This window comes from Aquarana catesbeiana, linkage group LG03, assembly GCF_042186555.1.
Source record: "Aquarana catesbeiana isolate 2022-GZ linkage group LG03, ASM4218655v1, whole genome shotgun sequence".
NCBI lineage: Eukaryota > Metazoa > Chordata > Amphibia > Anura > Ranidae > Aquarana > Aquarana catesbeiana.
In genome coordinates, this window is record NC_133326.1 from 45,182,557 (window position 1) to 45,199,966 (window position 17,410).

Genomic DNA, 17,410 nt, shown 5'->3' on the forward strand with positions numbered 1-17,410 from the left:
AGTAAAGCTGGCCTAATGAAAGCAAACTAACATATTGATTGATCCACACAAACATGGTGGGTGGAGGAATCCCTGTTCACCAGGACATTATATTTTGAAAGAATACCCCGTTGAGCAGTTGCAACCATTGATCAATGGAAACTTTTCCAACAGGTCCCTTCAAAAGGAGTTTATGAAACAATTGACTTTCGTCAAGCAGGGAAGCCCACACATTGATTGAAATTTGGCCTGTCTTTGCTGGACTGGCCAAAAAGTTGGTAAGTGTATGGACAAGCTTAAAGATAAGTTTTGGGTATTGCAGGTAATTTTGACATAGTTACATCGGTCCAGCTTGGACCAAAGTAAGTATGTATGTGCCATACCTGTGGGATTCCCGTGGAGCCTCGAAATCATTGTAGTAGGCACTGCTACTACAATGATTGCCGCTAGCTTCAGGGTCATGTGCGAGCAGCTTGCTTAGTGAACACAGAAGGTTGTTTGCTCAGCACTGGCGCTATTCAGAGAACACTTTGATTTTCTCAATGAATGCAAAGTGTTCTCCTTAGAGAAGGTAGAGATTGTGACATCACTGCCCTGCCTCTGCACCTTGTCCAATCAGAGAATGCTTTGCATTAATTGAAAAAAAATACTAAGTGTTTTCTGAATAGAGCCCATGCCGAGTGAGCGGGACTTGGAAGCTAGTGGAGATCACTATAGCAGCAGTGTCTACTACAGTGATTTTCAGTATCCATAGGTATGACAAATACTTACTTAAAAATTGCCATACCTGAAATTTGGCTTTAAGATAAATTCTCTTTTAGACCATTGTCACCGCACTGGCAATTTGTTCTATTTCTGTTTTGGTGACAACTCAAATTTGTGGATTTTTACCCTCTCAGTGCAGGTGACAGTGGTCACCAAGACAAATGGAAAGGGTGATACTTCCCAGCAGGGATGCAGATACCAATAATAACCAGAGTTTGCAACGCTTCCCTATCTAAAAAAAATAAAATAAAAAATGTCTTTATATACACCTTAGGGAGTTAAATACAGTTTTATACTACATACCTAACAGAAAATGACCAGAAAATTGACTGGTCAATGTACTATCCTAAGATCATCCCAATAATATATTACTGATGTAAGGGCAAGCTAGCACAAAAGTTGGGATTCTAAGCTGCTTCTAAATCTTTTGCAGATAATAAAATCAGTAAAAAAGACAAAAAGTACCTGGTTATAAACTTAGAGGAAAAAAATCAAATATATTAATAGGCAGCTTTTCTTACCTGAAGTTTGCTGTGCTATAGTTGTACTCTATCAGCACCTCACACACTCCCATGACCAAAACAGCATAGGTATAATTTTTCATCCCAACACTTGAATTTGTCGAGAAGTCAGCGGACTTGTCCTAGTATGATGGGAGAAAAGCACAGTAAATTTTGCCTGTAACAATCAAAATTGTAGCTTCTCATTTAGAGAAAGCGCATTACCAATTCAAACTCTTCTAAATCACATTTGGTCATTCTTCTTGTGATAGATTCCAACATTTCATCAATTTCTTTCCGACATTCCATACAGTCATCATCGTCATTCTCATCTTCCATGCCCCTCTCCTGCAATACGCTGCTCCTCTGCTTATACCAGCTCAAGCAATTATGAATACTGCTCAGTAGGTGTGCCTAGAGAACAGGAGTGTCAAATAATTAATAATGTCTTTTCGGGATCAATAAAGTATTCTGAATCTGAACAAACAAGAAGAGAAGCAGTTTTGGCTGTCCAGTTCTCATAGTATAATTGCATATGCATGCAGGCTGAACACAAGAAATAATTTGGTACTCCTGTAGTCAAAATGTAAAGCTTTTTACTACCATTGAGTACAATCATATCAATCACAACACATATCTTCCATAAACAAGGTGCATATTTCAAGACATCCTTTTTATTTTATTTTTTTAAACCACTTCAGCCCAAGTTTTTATCCTCTTCCTGACCAGGCCATTTTTTTGCGATATGGCACTGTGACAGACCTAGCCGGGACAGAGGCTGTTGGAGAGGACTGAACGCAAGCCTCTTGCCTTTTGATTATGGGCCCTGGATTTTCAAGGGAACAATACTCTTTGTGAGGTGAATTAGAAATCCAGTCTAAACTGTACTAATCGGACTCAGTCGTGTATATATTGTATGTTGTTTGACTCTGTTGGGGACTCCTTGCTGTGGTCATTTGGGATTTGTGTCCCTGAAGAGGGAAGGGGGATTCCTCCAGCAGCCCCCTGCTGATAAGACTGATTCATACTGTTGGGACACATCCTGTGAGGAGATGCTGGTGTCATCAACTCCAACTACCTGTGTTTATGTTAATTGAATGAGCTGATCACATTAGCCACCAGCACTGGCTAGGAGACAAACAGTCTAGGCTGAGGAGGGGGGAGATTGTTGTTTGTATTGTTAATTGTAATTAGCTCCAGCTATTGTGTTTATACTACTGTGTGAAGCTCGGTGCCCACAAGTCTGTCATCTGGTCATGGTAAATTTTTTAGTAAATTAGCTCATGTTAATTAGGTTAGCTTTGAGTCAGCCTGCTGTATAAATGTGTGTGAGATCTCAAATAAAAGAGTTAGTCCTGATACACTCCAAGACTGGTGTTGTCTAGTTCTTGGGGGTTCCTATAGCCAGATCCATTGGACTAGTGTTCCAGAACTTAGGAACGGTATACTGACGGAAGCACTCAAGCGGAGTGAGGGACGTTCCGTGACAGGCAATACATTATTTTAACTGACATTGGGCGGTCATGCGACGCTGTTCTATCCAAAAAAAAATTGATGCCTTTTTTTCTCACAAATAGAGATTTCTTTTGGTGGTATTTAAACACCTCTGCAGTTTTTATTTTTTGCCCAAAAAAGACAATTATGAAAAACAAAAAACAATATTTTTTACTTTCTGCTATAAAACACACCCAATAAAAAAAAATAAAAAAATCTCAAAATCTCTCGCAGTTTAGGCCAATATGTATTCTGCTAGGGCTGAAACAACTAATCGATTAATCGACAACTAATCGATTATGAAATTAATCGATTACTATTTTCATAATCGATTAATCGTCCAGTAACATAATGGGGTTAAAAAAAAAAACTAAAGTGAGCTCTTTATAGTACAAAAAGAGCAAATAATCTCTACTGTAAATAAATTAAATAAATAAATTTAGTTGGTCTACCTGACCATGGTTTGGTTTCAACAGAACCCCTCATTTTCCACTTCTTGATTAGAGTTTGAACACTGCTGATTGGCATTCTCAATTCCTTGGATATCTTTTTATATCCCTTTCCTGTTTTTTTTACAGTTCAACTACCTTGACAATTCGATTTTGACCCCACTAACAATTAGAAAATCGAACGAACGTTCTTAAAATAACATTTTTTGTCATTTGTCGGGGAAGACATTGTTTGTTTTTTTAAATAAAAAATAGATCTCTGAGTCTGATGATATTTACCAGATTCACCCTTTAATAGTATATACAGTATATCTCCTCTAATAGTATATACACAGTATATCTCCTCTAATAGTATATACACAGTATATCTCCTCTAATAGTATATACAGTATATCTCTCCTCTAATAGTATATACAGTATATCTCTCCCCTCTAATAGTATATACAGAATATCTCTTCTGTCTGTTATTCTCAGAGTGGATTAGATATTTTGCTCCCTAACCATATAGTTTGTTTTTTATATTCCCCCCTGCATAGAGATATTTAAGAATAAATAGCATTTTTTTAAAAACTTTACATATTAACTAACTTATACACCACACTTTTTTTTTTAAGGTTATTAACCGATTTATTGTTTTGATTAATCGAAACAATAATCGGCCAACTAATCGATTATGACAATAATTGTTAGTTGCAGCCCTATATTCTGCTACATTTTTTTGGTATAAAACAAAATTTCAATAAGCATATATTGATTGGTTTGTGCAAAAGTTATAGCGTCTACAAACGATGGGATAGATTTATGGAATTACTAGTAATGGCGTCGATCAGAGAGTTTTAGCAGGACTGCGACATTGTAGCAGACAAATCTGACACTTTTTGGGGACCAGTGACACAAATACAGTGCTCAGAGCTAAAAAAAAAAAAAAAAAAAAAAAAAAAAAAAGCACCATCATTGTACTAATCACACTGACAGGGAAGGGGGTTAACATCAAGGGCAATCAAAGGGTTAAATGTGCTCTTAGGAAGCTCTTTCTAACTGTGGAGGAGGGGGGTGCTTTAGCTGTGAGAAGACAGAGATCCGTGTTCCTGCTTAGCACAAACACAAGATCTCTGTCTCCCCTGCTAGCAGAACGGGTCATGGCGAACATCGGGTCTGCAGGACCCACTGATTGTCTTCCGCTGTATCCAATCAATCGGTACGTGTACGTGATTTCATGCAGAAGAGCTGCAGTCCCATAGTATATGTACGCGGGGTGGTCGACAATTGTTAAACACAGGAATGAGTAACTACACTTTTGTTGAGAAAAAAAAAATTCCCCTCTGGGTGATTGATGTACAGTACATTGCAAGGATTTTAACAAAATTTGTTGCAGACTACTACCTTTTGGTATTCTGAAGGAATAGCTGTTTGTCTGTGTTCATGTGAGTGAATCTGTATGGCAGTGGTTTATAATTATCAGTCAGCTGCTGCACCTGCAGGGCTCAAATAAAGAAACTTGCAGGGTCTGCATCACTTTAGATGTGATTTCCTTTTCAGAGAAGCTAACTAAGAAAAAATTTGTTGCATGGGGATGCTAAAAATTTGACTCATATCTTAGTACAGACTTCTGGGAAAATCAGTGAGCCAATCATCTAAGCAAGAAATTACATTTCTTGGGGGCATTCTGTACACCATCTGTGCACGGAACACCTCCAGGTAGCCATATTGCACGGCATTTTACAGAAAATTACAGTGCTGCAGATTGAAAAGGAAAGGTAAGTTAATAACTTCAAATACAATATGACTGTCGCATTAATATATGTTGTATTATTTATTTTATTTTTTTTTGCCTAAAAATTGGAGCATGTGGATACCCTCTCTATTTGTGGAGAACAACAGATATTTCTGGACTTTGATACAAGCTTAATACTCTTTCAATAAAAAACTTTGGACATTGAAATGTATAGCTTTTGTCTCTCTCACCAAAGGTTCTTGCAGGATAATGTGCTCTTTCTGGGCTGTGATACACCTCTCAAGCTTCAATGGTGGCAACAGATCAGGCTCTGGTTCATAATAGCGCTTTAACTGTACAAAACAACAGTGGACAAATAAAATCAGACAAGGACAAATAGAAAAACACAAACTGAACGTCACACACTGAAATGGCCACAAAGGGAATCTCATTTTGCAATACGTTTTGGGTTTACATGTAAAAACAGTGCTTAGTGGAGATTTTCAGAAATTCTTCCTAGTCACAGCAACAACATGGCAGCTAGTGCCGGCACCCAGATATGTCGTATCGATTAGCAGGGCAGCCTTATTTTTAAGCAAGCTGGTTATAAACAACTTTGAATTTCATCTAATTATTGCTAAATCAGCTGAAATACAAGGCATGGGTGGTCCAGCCAGCATGATCTTGCTCAGCAAAAGCGGATTTAAAATTGACTGGGTCGAGTGGAAAATCATCATCCAAACAGTGACTGCATTCTATCATATCAGATGCAGTCACTGTTCAGCAGCCGGCAGTGGATATTCCTCCATCATGCCAATAGTGTGGATGTTGGAATTTACTGGTTTCCTCTTGTTCAGCCAGCAGGCTGAAAGACAGAAAAACAAGCCATACACAGTGTATCCGGAAAGAATTCACAGCGCTTCACTTTTTCCACATTTTTATTATGTTACAGCCTTATTACAAAATGGATTAAATTCATTATCTTCCTCAAAATTCTACAAACAATACCCCATAATGACAACATGAAAGAAGTTTGTATGAAATCCTTGCAAATTTATGCATCCTGTTTCCACTGATCATCCTTGAGATGTTTCTACAACTTATTTGTGGAGTCCACCTGTGGTAAATTCAGTTGATTGGACATGATTTGGAAAGGCACACACCTGTCCATATACAGTGCCTTGCAAAAGTATTCACCCCCCTTGGCTTTTTACCTATTTTGTTACAATACAGCCTTTAGTTCAATGTTTTTTTTAATCTGAATTATATGTGATGGATCAGAAGACAGTAGTCTAAGTTGGTGAAGTAAAATTAGAAAAATATATACATAAAACTATTTTTCAGAAATAAAAAAATGATAATTGGCATGTGTGTATGTATTCACCTGCTTTGTTATGAAGCCCATAAAAAGCTCCGGTGCAACCAATTACCTTCAGAAGTCACATAATTAGTGAAATGATGTCCACCTGTGTGCAATCTAAGTGTCACATGATCTGTCATTACATATACACATCTTTTTGAAAGGCCCCAGAGGCTGCAACACCTAAGCAAGAGGAACCACTAACCAAACACTGCCATGAAGACCAAGGAACTCTCCAAATAAGGGACAATGTTGTTGGGAAGTACAAGTCAGGGTTAGGTTATAAAAAAAAATATCCAAATCTTTGATGATCCCTAGGAGCACCATCAAATCTATCATAACTAAATGGAAAGAACATGGCACAACAGCAAACCTGGTAAGAGACGGCCGCACACCAAAACTCACGGACCGGGCAAGGAGGGTATTAATCAGAGAGGCAGCACAGAGACCTAAGGTAACCCTGGAGGAGCTGCAGAGTTTCACAGCAGAGACTGGAGTATCTGTACATAGGACGACAATAAGCCGTACGCTCCATAGAGTTGGGCTTTATGGCAGAGTGGCCAGAAGAAAGACATTACTTTCAGCAAAAAACAAAACGGCATGTTTTGAGTTTGCGAAAAGGCATGTGGGAAACTCCCATAATGTATGGAGGAAGGTGCTCTGGTCTGATGAGACTAAAATTGAACTTTTTAGCCATCAAAGAAAACGCTATGACTGGCTCAAACCCAACACATCACATCACTCAAAGAACACCATCCCCACAGTGAAACATGGTGGTGGCAGCATCATGCTGTAGGGATGTTTTTCAGCAGTTGGGACTGGGAAACTGGTCAGAGTTGAGGTAAAGATGGATGGTGCTAAATACAGGAATATTCTTGAGCAAAACCTGTACCACTCTGTGTGTGATTTGAGGATAGGATGGCGGTTCACCTTCCAGCAGGACAATGACCCCAAACACACTGCTAAAGCAACATTTGAGTGGTTTAAGGGGAAACATGTAAATGTGTTGGAATGGCCTAGTCAAAGCCCAGACCTCAATGATTGCTGTTCACAAGCGCAAACCATCCAACTTGAAGGAGCTGGAGCAGTTTTGCAAGGAGGTATGGGCAAAAATCCCAGTGGTAAGATGTGTCAAGCTCATAGAGACTTATCCAAAGCGACTTGGAGCTGTGATAGCCGCAAAAGGTGGCTCTGCAAAGTATTGACTTTAGGGGGGTGAATAGTCATGCACATTGACTTTTTCTGTTCTTTTGTCCTATTTGTGGTTTGCTTCACAATAAAATAAAATAAAAAAATCTTTAAAGTTGTGGGCATGTTCTGTAAATTAAATGATGCAAATCCTCAAACAAGCCATGTTAATTCCAGGTTGTGTGGAAACAAAACACGAAAAATGCCAAGGGGGTGAATACTTTTGCAAGGCACTGTATGTATTCCTCTTGGTTATCCCCACAGTCCTCATAGATAAAAAAAATAATTGCTCGCTCTACATGTTTCGCGACCTGAACTGTCGCTTCTTCAGGAGCTTCAATATTTCTAGTTAGAAAGACATACTTTAATTAGAATGCAGAACACAATTTTTTGTACCAAGATACAAGTGTGCATGTGTATACAAAAATATACATGAACTCACCAAAAGTATGGTGCTTAAACAAAGAGTTTCAGCGCTCGCCTACGCCAGGAAGACCGTGACCACAAGTCGACCCCCTCCAAAAGGAGGTGACAACCGGGGACACTGGTGCTGGGTGACAACCACAAAATGGGCACATGTGTCAGGATGTGGGGATGTACAAGGTAACTGAACATAAAGAGTATTTGAGTAAGTATTAACAATTACTTCAATTAAAATTTGAATAAGCTATAATGTTAGGTCCCATACTCACATATCGATTGATATGTAGCCACTACTGTTCATATCGCCCTACACAGGTACTTTCCCAATCTATAGAAAAAAACCATAGGGTTGGTCCTCCCAGGGTCTTTAACCATGCGATGACACACTTTAACAAGTAACTTGGGCTGAGAAAGAAAGATGGTAGCTAACAAACCCGAAAATACCTTAGCTCACTGATCCGGGATAGAAGGATTCAGTTTTATAAACAATGTGTTGTATATATATGAATTTTATGTGAACTATTAAAATTTGTTATTTTTATATGTGCCTACAAAGTCCATTGTTCCCAAATTTCAGCATTCATAGATTATGTAGGATGTGGCACATTTATACCAAAGGTGTTTGATTGCCACCTGAGGACAATGCAATCAATTAAATTTCACTGATGAAACAAAGATTGAACTCTTTGGCCTGAATGGCAAGCATCATGTCTGGAGGAAACCAGGCACCGCTCATCACCTGGCCAATACCATCCCTACAGTGAAGAATGGTGGTGGCAGCATCATGCCGTGGGGATGTTTTTCAGCGGCAGGAACTGGGAGACTAGTCAGAATCGTAAGAAAGATGAATGCAGCAATGTACAGAGACATCCTTGATGAAAACTCAGACTGTAGCAAAGGTTCATCTTCCAACAGGACAATGACCCTAAGCAGACAGCCAAGATAACAAAGAAGTGGCTACGGGACAACTCTCTTGAGTGGCACCAGCCAGAGCCCAGACTTGAACCCGAATGAACATCTGTGGAGAGATATGAAAATGGCTGTGCAACGACACCCCCAATGCAACCTGATGGAGCTTGAGAGGTCCTGCAAAGAAGAATGGGAGAAACTGCCCAAAAATAGGTGTGCCAAGCTTGTAGCATCAAACTCAAAAAGACTTAAGGCTGTAATTGGTGCCAAAGGTGCTATAACAAAGTATTGAGCAAAGGCTTTAAATACTTATGTACATGGGATTTTTTTCATTTATTTTTTTAATACATTTGCAAAGATGTCAAACAAACTTCTTTCACGTTGTCATTATGGGGTCTTGTTTGTAGAATTTTGAGCAAAATAATGAATTTAATATATTTTGGAATAAGGCTGTAACATAACAAAATGTGGAAAAAGTAAAGCGCTGTGAATACTTTCTGGATGCACTGAATGACCAACTTAATGTTTAAACTCAGACCTCTTACACACAAGAGTAAAAAACGCAATTTTATTACTGATCTAAACACAGGTGCACTGTTGTCTATGGAACAATGCACACAACTGCATAAAGGTCAGTAATACAGGGATGAGTACGGAGCCATAAAATAAAAATAGACAATTTTACATTCAAGTGCAGTAATTTACATGCATGTATTGCAACACTGGCAACTAGAAGAGGGTGAAGAAGAATTTTATGCATGTATACACTAGAGCTGCACGATTATATGTATATATATATAATCTCTCAGTCCTCCTATGTCACCATGCACTACCCACAGATCTACATTTTAAAATGGTTAATTAACCCTTTCATGACTAAACCTATTTTTGAAATGTGGTGTTCACAAGTTAAAATCTGTATTTTTTGCTAGAAAATTACTTAGAGCCCCCAAACATTATATATATTTTTTAGCAGAGAATCTAGAGAATAAAATGGAGATTGTTGCAATATTTTATATCACACGGTATTTGTGCAGCAGTGTTTTAAACGCAACTTTTTGGGAAAAGGGACACTTTCATGAATTTAAAAAAAAACAAGCAGTAAAGTTACCCCAATTTTTTTTGTATAATGTGAAAGATGATGTTACGCCGAGTAAATAGATACCAAACATGTCACGCTTTATAATTGCACGCACTCGTGGAATGGCGACAAACTACAGTACCTAAAAATCTCCATAGGCGACGGTTTACGGTTATCAGGTTAGAGTTACAGAGGATTTCTAGTGCTAGAATTATTTCTCCCGCTCTGACGATCGCGGCGATACCTCACGTGTGATTTGAACACCGTTTACATATGCGGGCACGACTTCCGTATGCGTTTTCTTTGCTGCGCGAGCTGACAGGGGCGCTTTAAACATTTATTTTTTTTCTTATTTATTTTAATATTAATAAACTGTGTTTTAAACAAAAAAAATTTTTTTGATCACTTTTATTGCTGTCACAAGGAATGTAAACATCCCTTGTGACAGTAATAGGTGGTGACAGGTACTCTTTATGGAGGGATCGGGGGTCGAAAAGACCCCCGATCCCTCCTTTGCACTTCAAAGTATTCAGATTGCCATTTTCGGCGATTCTGAATATTGTGTATTTTTTTAAAACCGGCACCATTGGCAGCCGAGTAAACGGGAAGTGACGTCATGACGTCGCTTCCGTGTTTACAACTAGGAGGCTGGAACGAAGCCATGAGCGGCTTCGTTCCAGACTGTCACTAGCCGCCGGAGGCGGCCCATTGGTCATCGGACCTCCCGATGGAACAGGAGGCCCGGTAAGAGCGGCGGGAGGGGGGGACATCCCCTCCCGCTCCTCCGGTATAACAGCTGAGCGGCTTTTAGCCGCATCAGTTGTTATATCTGGAAAGCCGATCGCCGGCTCTAAAAAACAGTACTGGGATGATGCCTGCCGCTGCATAACCCCCGAAAGCCCAGTACGCACACCTGCGTACGCTCGGCGGGAAGGGGTTAAAAAAAGAAAAATCTATATCAAAGTTAAACTTAACAAGAAAAAAATAAATATATATTTATATTTAGTTGTTTTTTCTTGTTGAGTTTAACTTTGATATGGATTTTTCTTTTTTTAATTAACCATTTTAAAATGTAGATCTGTGGGTGGTGCAGCATGGTGACATAGGGAGGACTGAGATTACCCCCTCCTATGTCATGGGCTTTCTGGATATCAAGTCCAAGCAAGAAGTCAAAATATATATTAAAAGCTCACATTTGTGTTGGAAAAATCCATCGGATCAATGCTTGTGCGCACACTCGAATAAACGTGGTACTGCCTCACATCACTTCCGCCCTATACCCACCTGTGTGCTTCAAGCTGGTTTATAGGGGCCCCAGAACTTCCTACATATCCTCAAGCCCTGTGAGCACTGCAAGCAGTCGTGGTTTTCCCGTCACTAGCGTGGTATGGGGGCACTATGACCGTGCAGATTTGGATTTGTCATGCGAGATATGCATTTTTAACATTTGAGTTTGGTATAACATTTATTAATAAACTGTTTGCCCATTGCTGCATTTAGATGGTTCTGCCCCGTCTTTCTATGCTGGATTCACACAGGAGCGGTGTAGGAAACCGCATGCGATTTGGACAGGAATCGCACCACATTCCTAATAAAATAGCATGCATTTGTTTGTAGTGCGATTTGAGCCCATTCATTTTGTATGGGCTCAAATCGTACCGCAAAAGGTATCAGTACTCGGTATCGGCGTATACTTGACCGAAAGCATCGGTACTCGTACTCACCGGTAAAAAGAAAAAAAACAGTATCGGTGCAACGTTTATTGATACTGATGCATCTTTAAAGGGTTTCAGGACTGGGGACACACTGGGGTTGATTTACTAAAACTGGAGTGCAAAATCTGGTGCAGCTCTGCATGGTAGCCAATCAGCTTCTAACTTCAGATTGTTTAATTAAGCTTTGACAATAAAACCTGGAAGCTGATTGGTTTCCATGCAGAGCTGCACCAGATTTTGCACGCTCCAGTTTTAGCAAATCAACCCCAGTGAGTTCTATTAAGTATTTTCAAGAAACATATGAAATCTGTGTTCCAGAATTTGCAAACTTTGGTAGTACAGCGCTAAGGTTCAAGCAGTGGCTGTTATTAACACATGTGAAATGTATGAATCTAAAGAAATAGACTGGCAAATCAACAAATAAAAAAGGTAAAAATAATATAGTTCTAGCACAAACCTGGATTTTAGATAAAAAGAAAAATCTTTTAGAATATTAATCTGCACCTTTTTTTTTTTTTTTTTTTTCTTCTTCACAATACATAACAAGGAATTGAAGGGACTAAAGACACCAATTAGAATAAGAGGGAACTCTTGTTTTTTTTTTTTTTTTTTCCACAATATACAATTATGAATTGAAGTGATTAATGACACTAATAAGAATAAGGAGGAACTTAATTATAATTTTATTTTTAAACACTTTATAAATATAAGCACGATAAACTCGGTGGGGTGGGTCCCCCCTTTTTTTTTTTTTTTTTTAATTTTAAGCACTATTATAGACGGAGGGGGGTTTTTATGCTCCTCGAATATGTAAATGTCGACCGCTGGGACAGGGGGGAAAACGGTGGTAGGTGATGTAGGATGTAATGTGTAGTATGTTTCTATTGATTGAACAAAGGGGTATAGAATGTAGTATAAATGGTGTATATATAAATGAAATAAACAATAAAAATTTTTGATTATTAAAAGAATATTAATCTGCACCTACTAACAGAGAGACATACCTGAGACATCAGTGTCTGCATGATAGGGCTGGCCAGTTGAGAGTTTCGTTTGAGCACATCATAAAAACCCTGATAGAGAGAGAAATAAAGATACAGATCAATTGAGGCTCACAATAAACGAACCGATTACACACACACACACACTTCAACCTGATTGTGTAATCTTCTTTAAATTCAAATTATTATTATTATTATTATTAATTCATTTGTTTCACTTTGTATGGTATTATGTATGAAGTCAATTTGTTCACTTTATTAACAATATATATTTAAAGTGGCATGCAAAATATTTGAGGAAATCACATTTGTGTTATATCATATATCACTATATTATGCGAGCGGCTTCCCTGTTGATATTTTAATGCACCAAGCGTGGAATTGTACACATTTTTGTGAACAAATGTTGTGCGAGGGCCACAGATTAATTCTAGAGTTCAGGTGCGTGCTCATATCGCATAGTTTTGATAAATATAAAGTTGATTGTAAGGTCAGATTAAAAACTTGCCATACAAGTATAGATTTTTTTCTTGCCAGTACATGAGCTAAACACGAAAAAAACACTCCATTCCCTCATCCACGCAAAACGGAGCGGGAGGAAAAATCTTCAACTGCCGTCTATTGTATTCAGGCACCTACAGCTGTCTGAATACCCAGAACAGCAACTGAATCTGATAGGATGCCGTCACCACTCAGCTGAGAATTTTCCACCTGGCTCAGTCGATTGTGAAGTCAACTTTTGGTGAGGCAGGAGGTACCAATAAGGCCACCCACATCTCAAACTGTGGCCGACTCAGCAAGAACTGGCTAAAAATCGAGCCATGTAGGAATGCTTAACATTTATGGTAAGCGTAAATTAAGACTGCCAAGGCAACAGAATAATGGGAACATAAGTAGTGAACACCAGTAGATAAAAAAAAGTTACTTCATAAAGTAGACGTCGAATATCTTCTTGCTGACTCAAACTTCTTCTCAGGCAGCCCAAAATCTCCAAGCAAAAGGCCTCATTTGCAGCAGAATTGTAGCGGGTATGGACATCCACCAGAACCTACAAATTAGACTTGGATTTGTAAAACAGTAAATGATAGAAGGCTATGTTACCCTATATGTGCATTCATTCATACCTGGCTTGCACCAATGGCTTGGCTGCATTGTGAGGAAGACAAGCTTCCAAGAACCTTAAAATTCTTCAGTAACAGTAAGAAACCAGCAACAGCAGACTTCCGGGCCTCTATTTGACTTGTCACAAATACAACAAAGAAATAAATAAGTTGAGATATTTTGGAAAGTCAGCTTTAACTGAAAATGAGAATATTGAGCACATTACAAAACACACTAAAGGTGCATGTACAAGATCTGAAAGGAATCGTGACACAATAAATAAATATATATATATATATATATATATATATATATATATATATATATATATATATATATATTACACATACATACATATATACATACACACAGTATAGATACAGTTTTGGGATGTAAAATTTGCTACAACTTACAGGGGAACTATTCAACCCTCAAGTCATCAACTTTCACATAATTTTATTAATTTATTTTGCTTTTAGTTGATTATCTATCCCACAAATACTAAGGATTGTAACTCAAGTAAATAAATGTATGTTAATTCATGACTGACAAATCCTGTATAGCCAGGGATATAGTGGAAGTACCCTTTAAGCCTTTTTTGTAGATCTTTATCCACTAACAAACTTTCAGCTGGTGTTCTGTATATCCCTGTCTTCGTTTTTTTTTTTTTTTTTTTTCTTTGTCGTAGGTACTTAGATCAATATATATTTGACAATGTAACTGTCATTTTAATGGGGAACACTATTGCGTTTGTTGCCAATGCTGAGGACAAATAGATGTCTTACTGCCTGTTTTACAGTAAAACCTCTGCCCATATGGTCACCCTAATAAGGATCAGGGTGGGGGACACAAAAACATTTTTATGCATAAAACATTTTACCCATCAAGCTGATCTCACTTTCTTCAAGATAAGGATACACAGTGTGGCAGGCAGAGGGGAAAGCTTGTTTTAATGTAATAAATTAACAAACACCTGTGATCAACATGATTGGGTAATCACGTGATTGGTTCCTGATCTTCCCTCTAGGTGGAACCTGGTTGTGGGTATCTCTCAGAGTGTAAAATGTACCTCAAAACAGGGAACATTTTATAAGGCTAATCGTGGTGGTCACATGGACAGGAAACAAAGTGCAAGTCTAAGTCTAGTACACACTGAGATTTGTTTTCGCTCAACTCAGCAGGCTGAGCGAAAAAAAAAAGGAAGGGCTCAGGAGGAGGTGCTGTACTAACAACTCGATGTTGGTAAAGCGATCTCCCCTTCTTAGCTATTGTGCTCTGACAGGGGGTCAGCCCCCCCGTCAGAACAACTTGTCAGTGATCTCAGCCATTGGCTGAGAGCGTTGAACGGATGCTAGTCGGCAGACCTTTTTCGGTCATGCCCCATCGACAGAAGCCAGCCAAACAGCTACTGTACACACGGGCCGAATGTCGTCCGGTTTCCATTGAACTGGCTTGTGTGTACGAGGTATACCTCTCCTCTGCAATATCATCAGCCTGGTCCCTATGCCATTATTGTTCTGCTAGCATTTAATACATTTACAGTCTATGGTCTGCAAGTCACTAATTACTTACAGGAATTAATCCTAAACAGTTAGACATTTATCTATAAACGCAATATCAATTAGCTGTATTCTACACCATGGATTGCTAAACAAAATCAGTATTAAAAGCTTACCTACAAAACATTGCCTTCCTTAGAACGAGGATGATACAATCCCTCACAGATATATTTATCTTAAAGAGAGGCTGTAATGACAGAATATATATTGAGTTTGGTACTCACAAACATGTACTGTAGGTAGATGGCGAGTAAGCATCATAAAGCATATGTCAAGCCAGTTTTGAATACAGTGGGACAGAGTTAGAAACCCCTTCTCAGGTTTATGTTTGCTAACTGGGACTCAGGGAAATGTACCCCGATTTCCTATCCTGACATTTTACCAGGCAGGAAGTGAGGAGAACTCTCCAACAGTAAAGTACCGTAATTATTTTCTTTACTATTGTAGAGGCTAGAAGCCCTGTTTTTATTTGTGTAATACCCAGGCTTACTGTACTACTGTATAGGTATAGGTCAGTGTCCACCTACCTGCAAAGCTTTGAGTAGGCCCAGCACTGTGCAGAAGGGCAACTGGAACAAATGGTCAAACGCTGCAGTCAGTTTAGAGGCCGAGTTCTGGAGAATTAGGGGTGTAGCATATACAATATCAGAGAGAAGATCTGAAAAACAATTTAAAATTTTTTTAATGTGCCCTGGCTGTTATACAAATAGATTGCAACATCCATTTAAAAAAAAAATCACCATCAGACCATCTTTATGCATGATAATTAAATTGCAACGTAAAAAATTAACGCTATCAGGTACTGAAAAGAAATTACACAAAATGATAGTATACATAGAAAAAAATAGAACTCCTTACAGCTAGCTCATAAAGGCTTTGTACTTATACATGATAGGCAGAAGTATGCAGCAAAATACCAAACCGTTTAACCCTTCTACAATATACTAACCACTTATACCCTTAGTGCTTTTTGTTATTTAAATAGTAATTTCTAAAAACAAAAAAATGTCTATTACTTTGTTTACCCCTAAGCTTTGAGCTAACAAATCTTTCTTCATACGAGTCTGTGTTATATCACCCAAGAGACTCGACATCCCCTCTCCCATATATATATATATATATAAAACTACTTTTAAAACTCCCAGCCCCTCAACCTCGGTACTTCATTAGGGAATGGGAAAAAAAACTTGAGTAGAGTTTTCCCCCACCCCAACTTAAAAAGAATGTAGGACTTACACATGTCTCCTCCATTATCTCGAAAGTGCATGAGTCATGTTACAAATTCAAGTCTAGGTGGTATAAAACACCTACTCGCCTAGTGCCAATATTCCCTGATTCAGATTCAAGGTGCTGGAGAGGCTGTGGTCCAAAGGGCACTTTGCTACATATATGGTGGGACTGCCCCTTTGATTCAGTAGACCCACTCTTACACCTATCGAACTCACACTCCTACATTACTTTTTCTATGCCGCACCTACCACTTTTAAATCATGTCAGTATAATGCAGTGGTTCTCAACCTTTCTAGTGCTGTTACCCCTTGATAAAATTTCCCAAATTGTGGGGACCCCTAACAGTAAAATTTTTGTAGCATGGGTTGTCAGCACCCAAGGCAAGACAAGTAATTTGCACCCCTAACCCACGGACATTTAGCGCTCCCTGAGTCCCTTCCACTCTTATGGTACATTTAAGGATGTACCATTCCCTCTTTGTTCTCCTTTCTTTCCCCTTTATCTCTCTCTATCCTATTTTCTTGTTTTTTTTTTCCCCCACATCCCTCTCGCTAGCCGTCTTTCTTGTTCTCTCTCTTATTCTTTCTCTCCCTTTTTCTTTGTTCCTCCCCCTCTTTTCCACTCTCTTCCATGTATTCTCTATTTTTATTCCTTCTCTTACTCTTTGGTGGGGGAATGGGATGAGTGGCAGTGCTGGGGGGAGTTCTGATCAGCCAACTTAGGTGCTCTTGATCAAGGTCATCTGCTGATCTGAGAACTGTAGTGGGGACTTTTAATGGCAACCCTAATCACAGGTAGTGTTACTCACTGCGTCTCCGGCTTCACTGTGTCTCCGACTTTGTGGTGTCTCACAGCAGTGACAACCTATGCTGAAATCAGGAGATGGGGTCTTCTCCAGCCCCTCCCACTTCACATTCCTCCCCAGTCAGCTGACCTCCAGTC

At 38.9% G+C, this 17,410-nt stretch overlaps 1 protein-coding gene across 2 annotated transcripts in view; it reads right to left on the minus strand.

Annotated features, from left to right (window-relative positions):
• FANCI (FA complementation group I) overlaps positions 1-17,410 on the minus strand; it is a 119,665-nt gene that overhangs the window by 63,361 nt on the left and 38,894 nt on the right. For both annotated transcript variants that reach the window (XM_073618451.1, XM_073618452.1), the window contains exons 15-22: positions 15,766-15,896; positions 15,355-15,425; positions 13,703-13,817; positions 13,504-13,626; positions 12,582-12,650; positions 5,153-5,254; positions 1,470-1,658; positions 1,266-1,387 (exon numbers count right to left, since the gene is read on the minus strand). In XM_073618451.1, the coding sequence (XP_073474552.1) occupies positions 1,266-1,387; positions 1,470-1,658; positions 5,153-5,254; positions 12,582-12,650; positions 13,504-13,626; positions 13,703-13,817; positions 15,355-15,425; positions 15,766-15,896 (922 nt within the window). The remainder of the gene's footprint in view (positions 1-1,265; positions 1,388-1,469; positions 1,659-5,152; positions 5,255-12,581; positions 12,651-13,503; positions 13,627-13,702; positions 13,818-15,354; positions 15,426-15,765; positions 15,897-17,410) is intronic.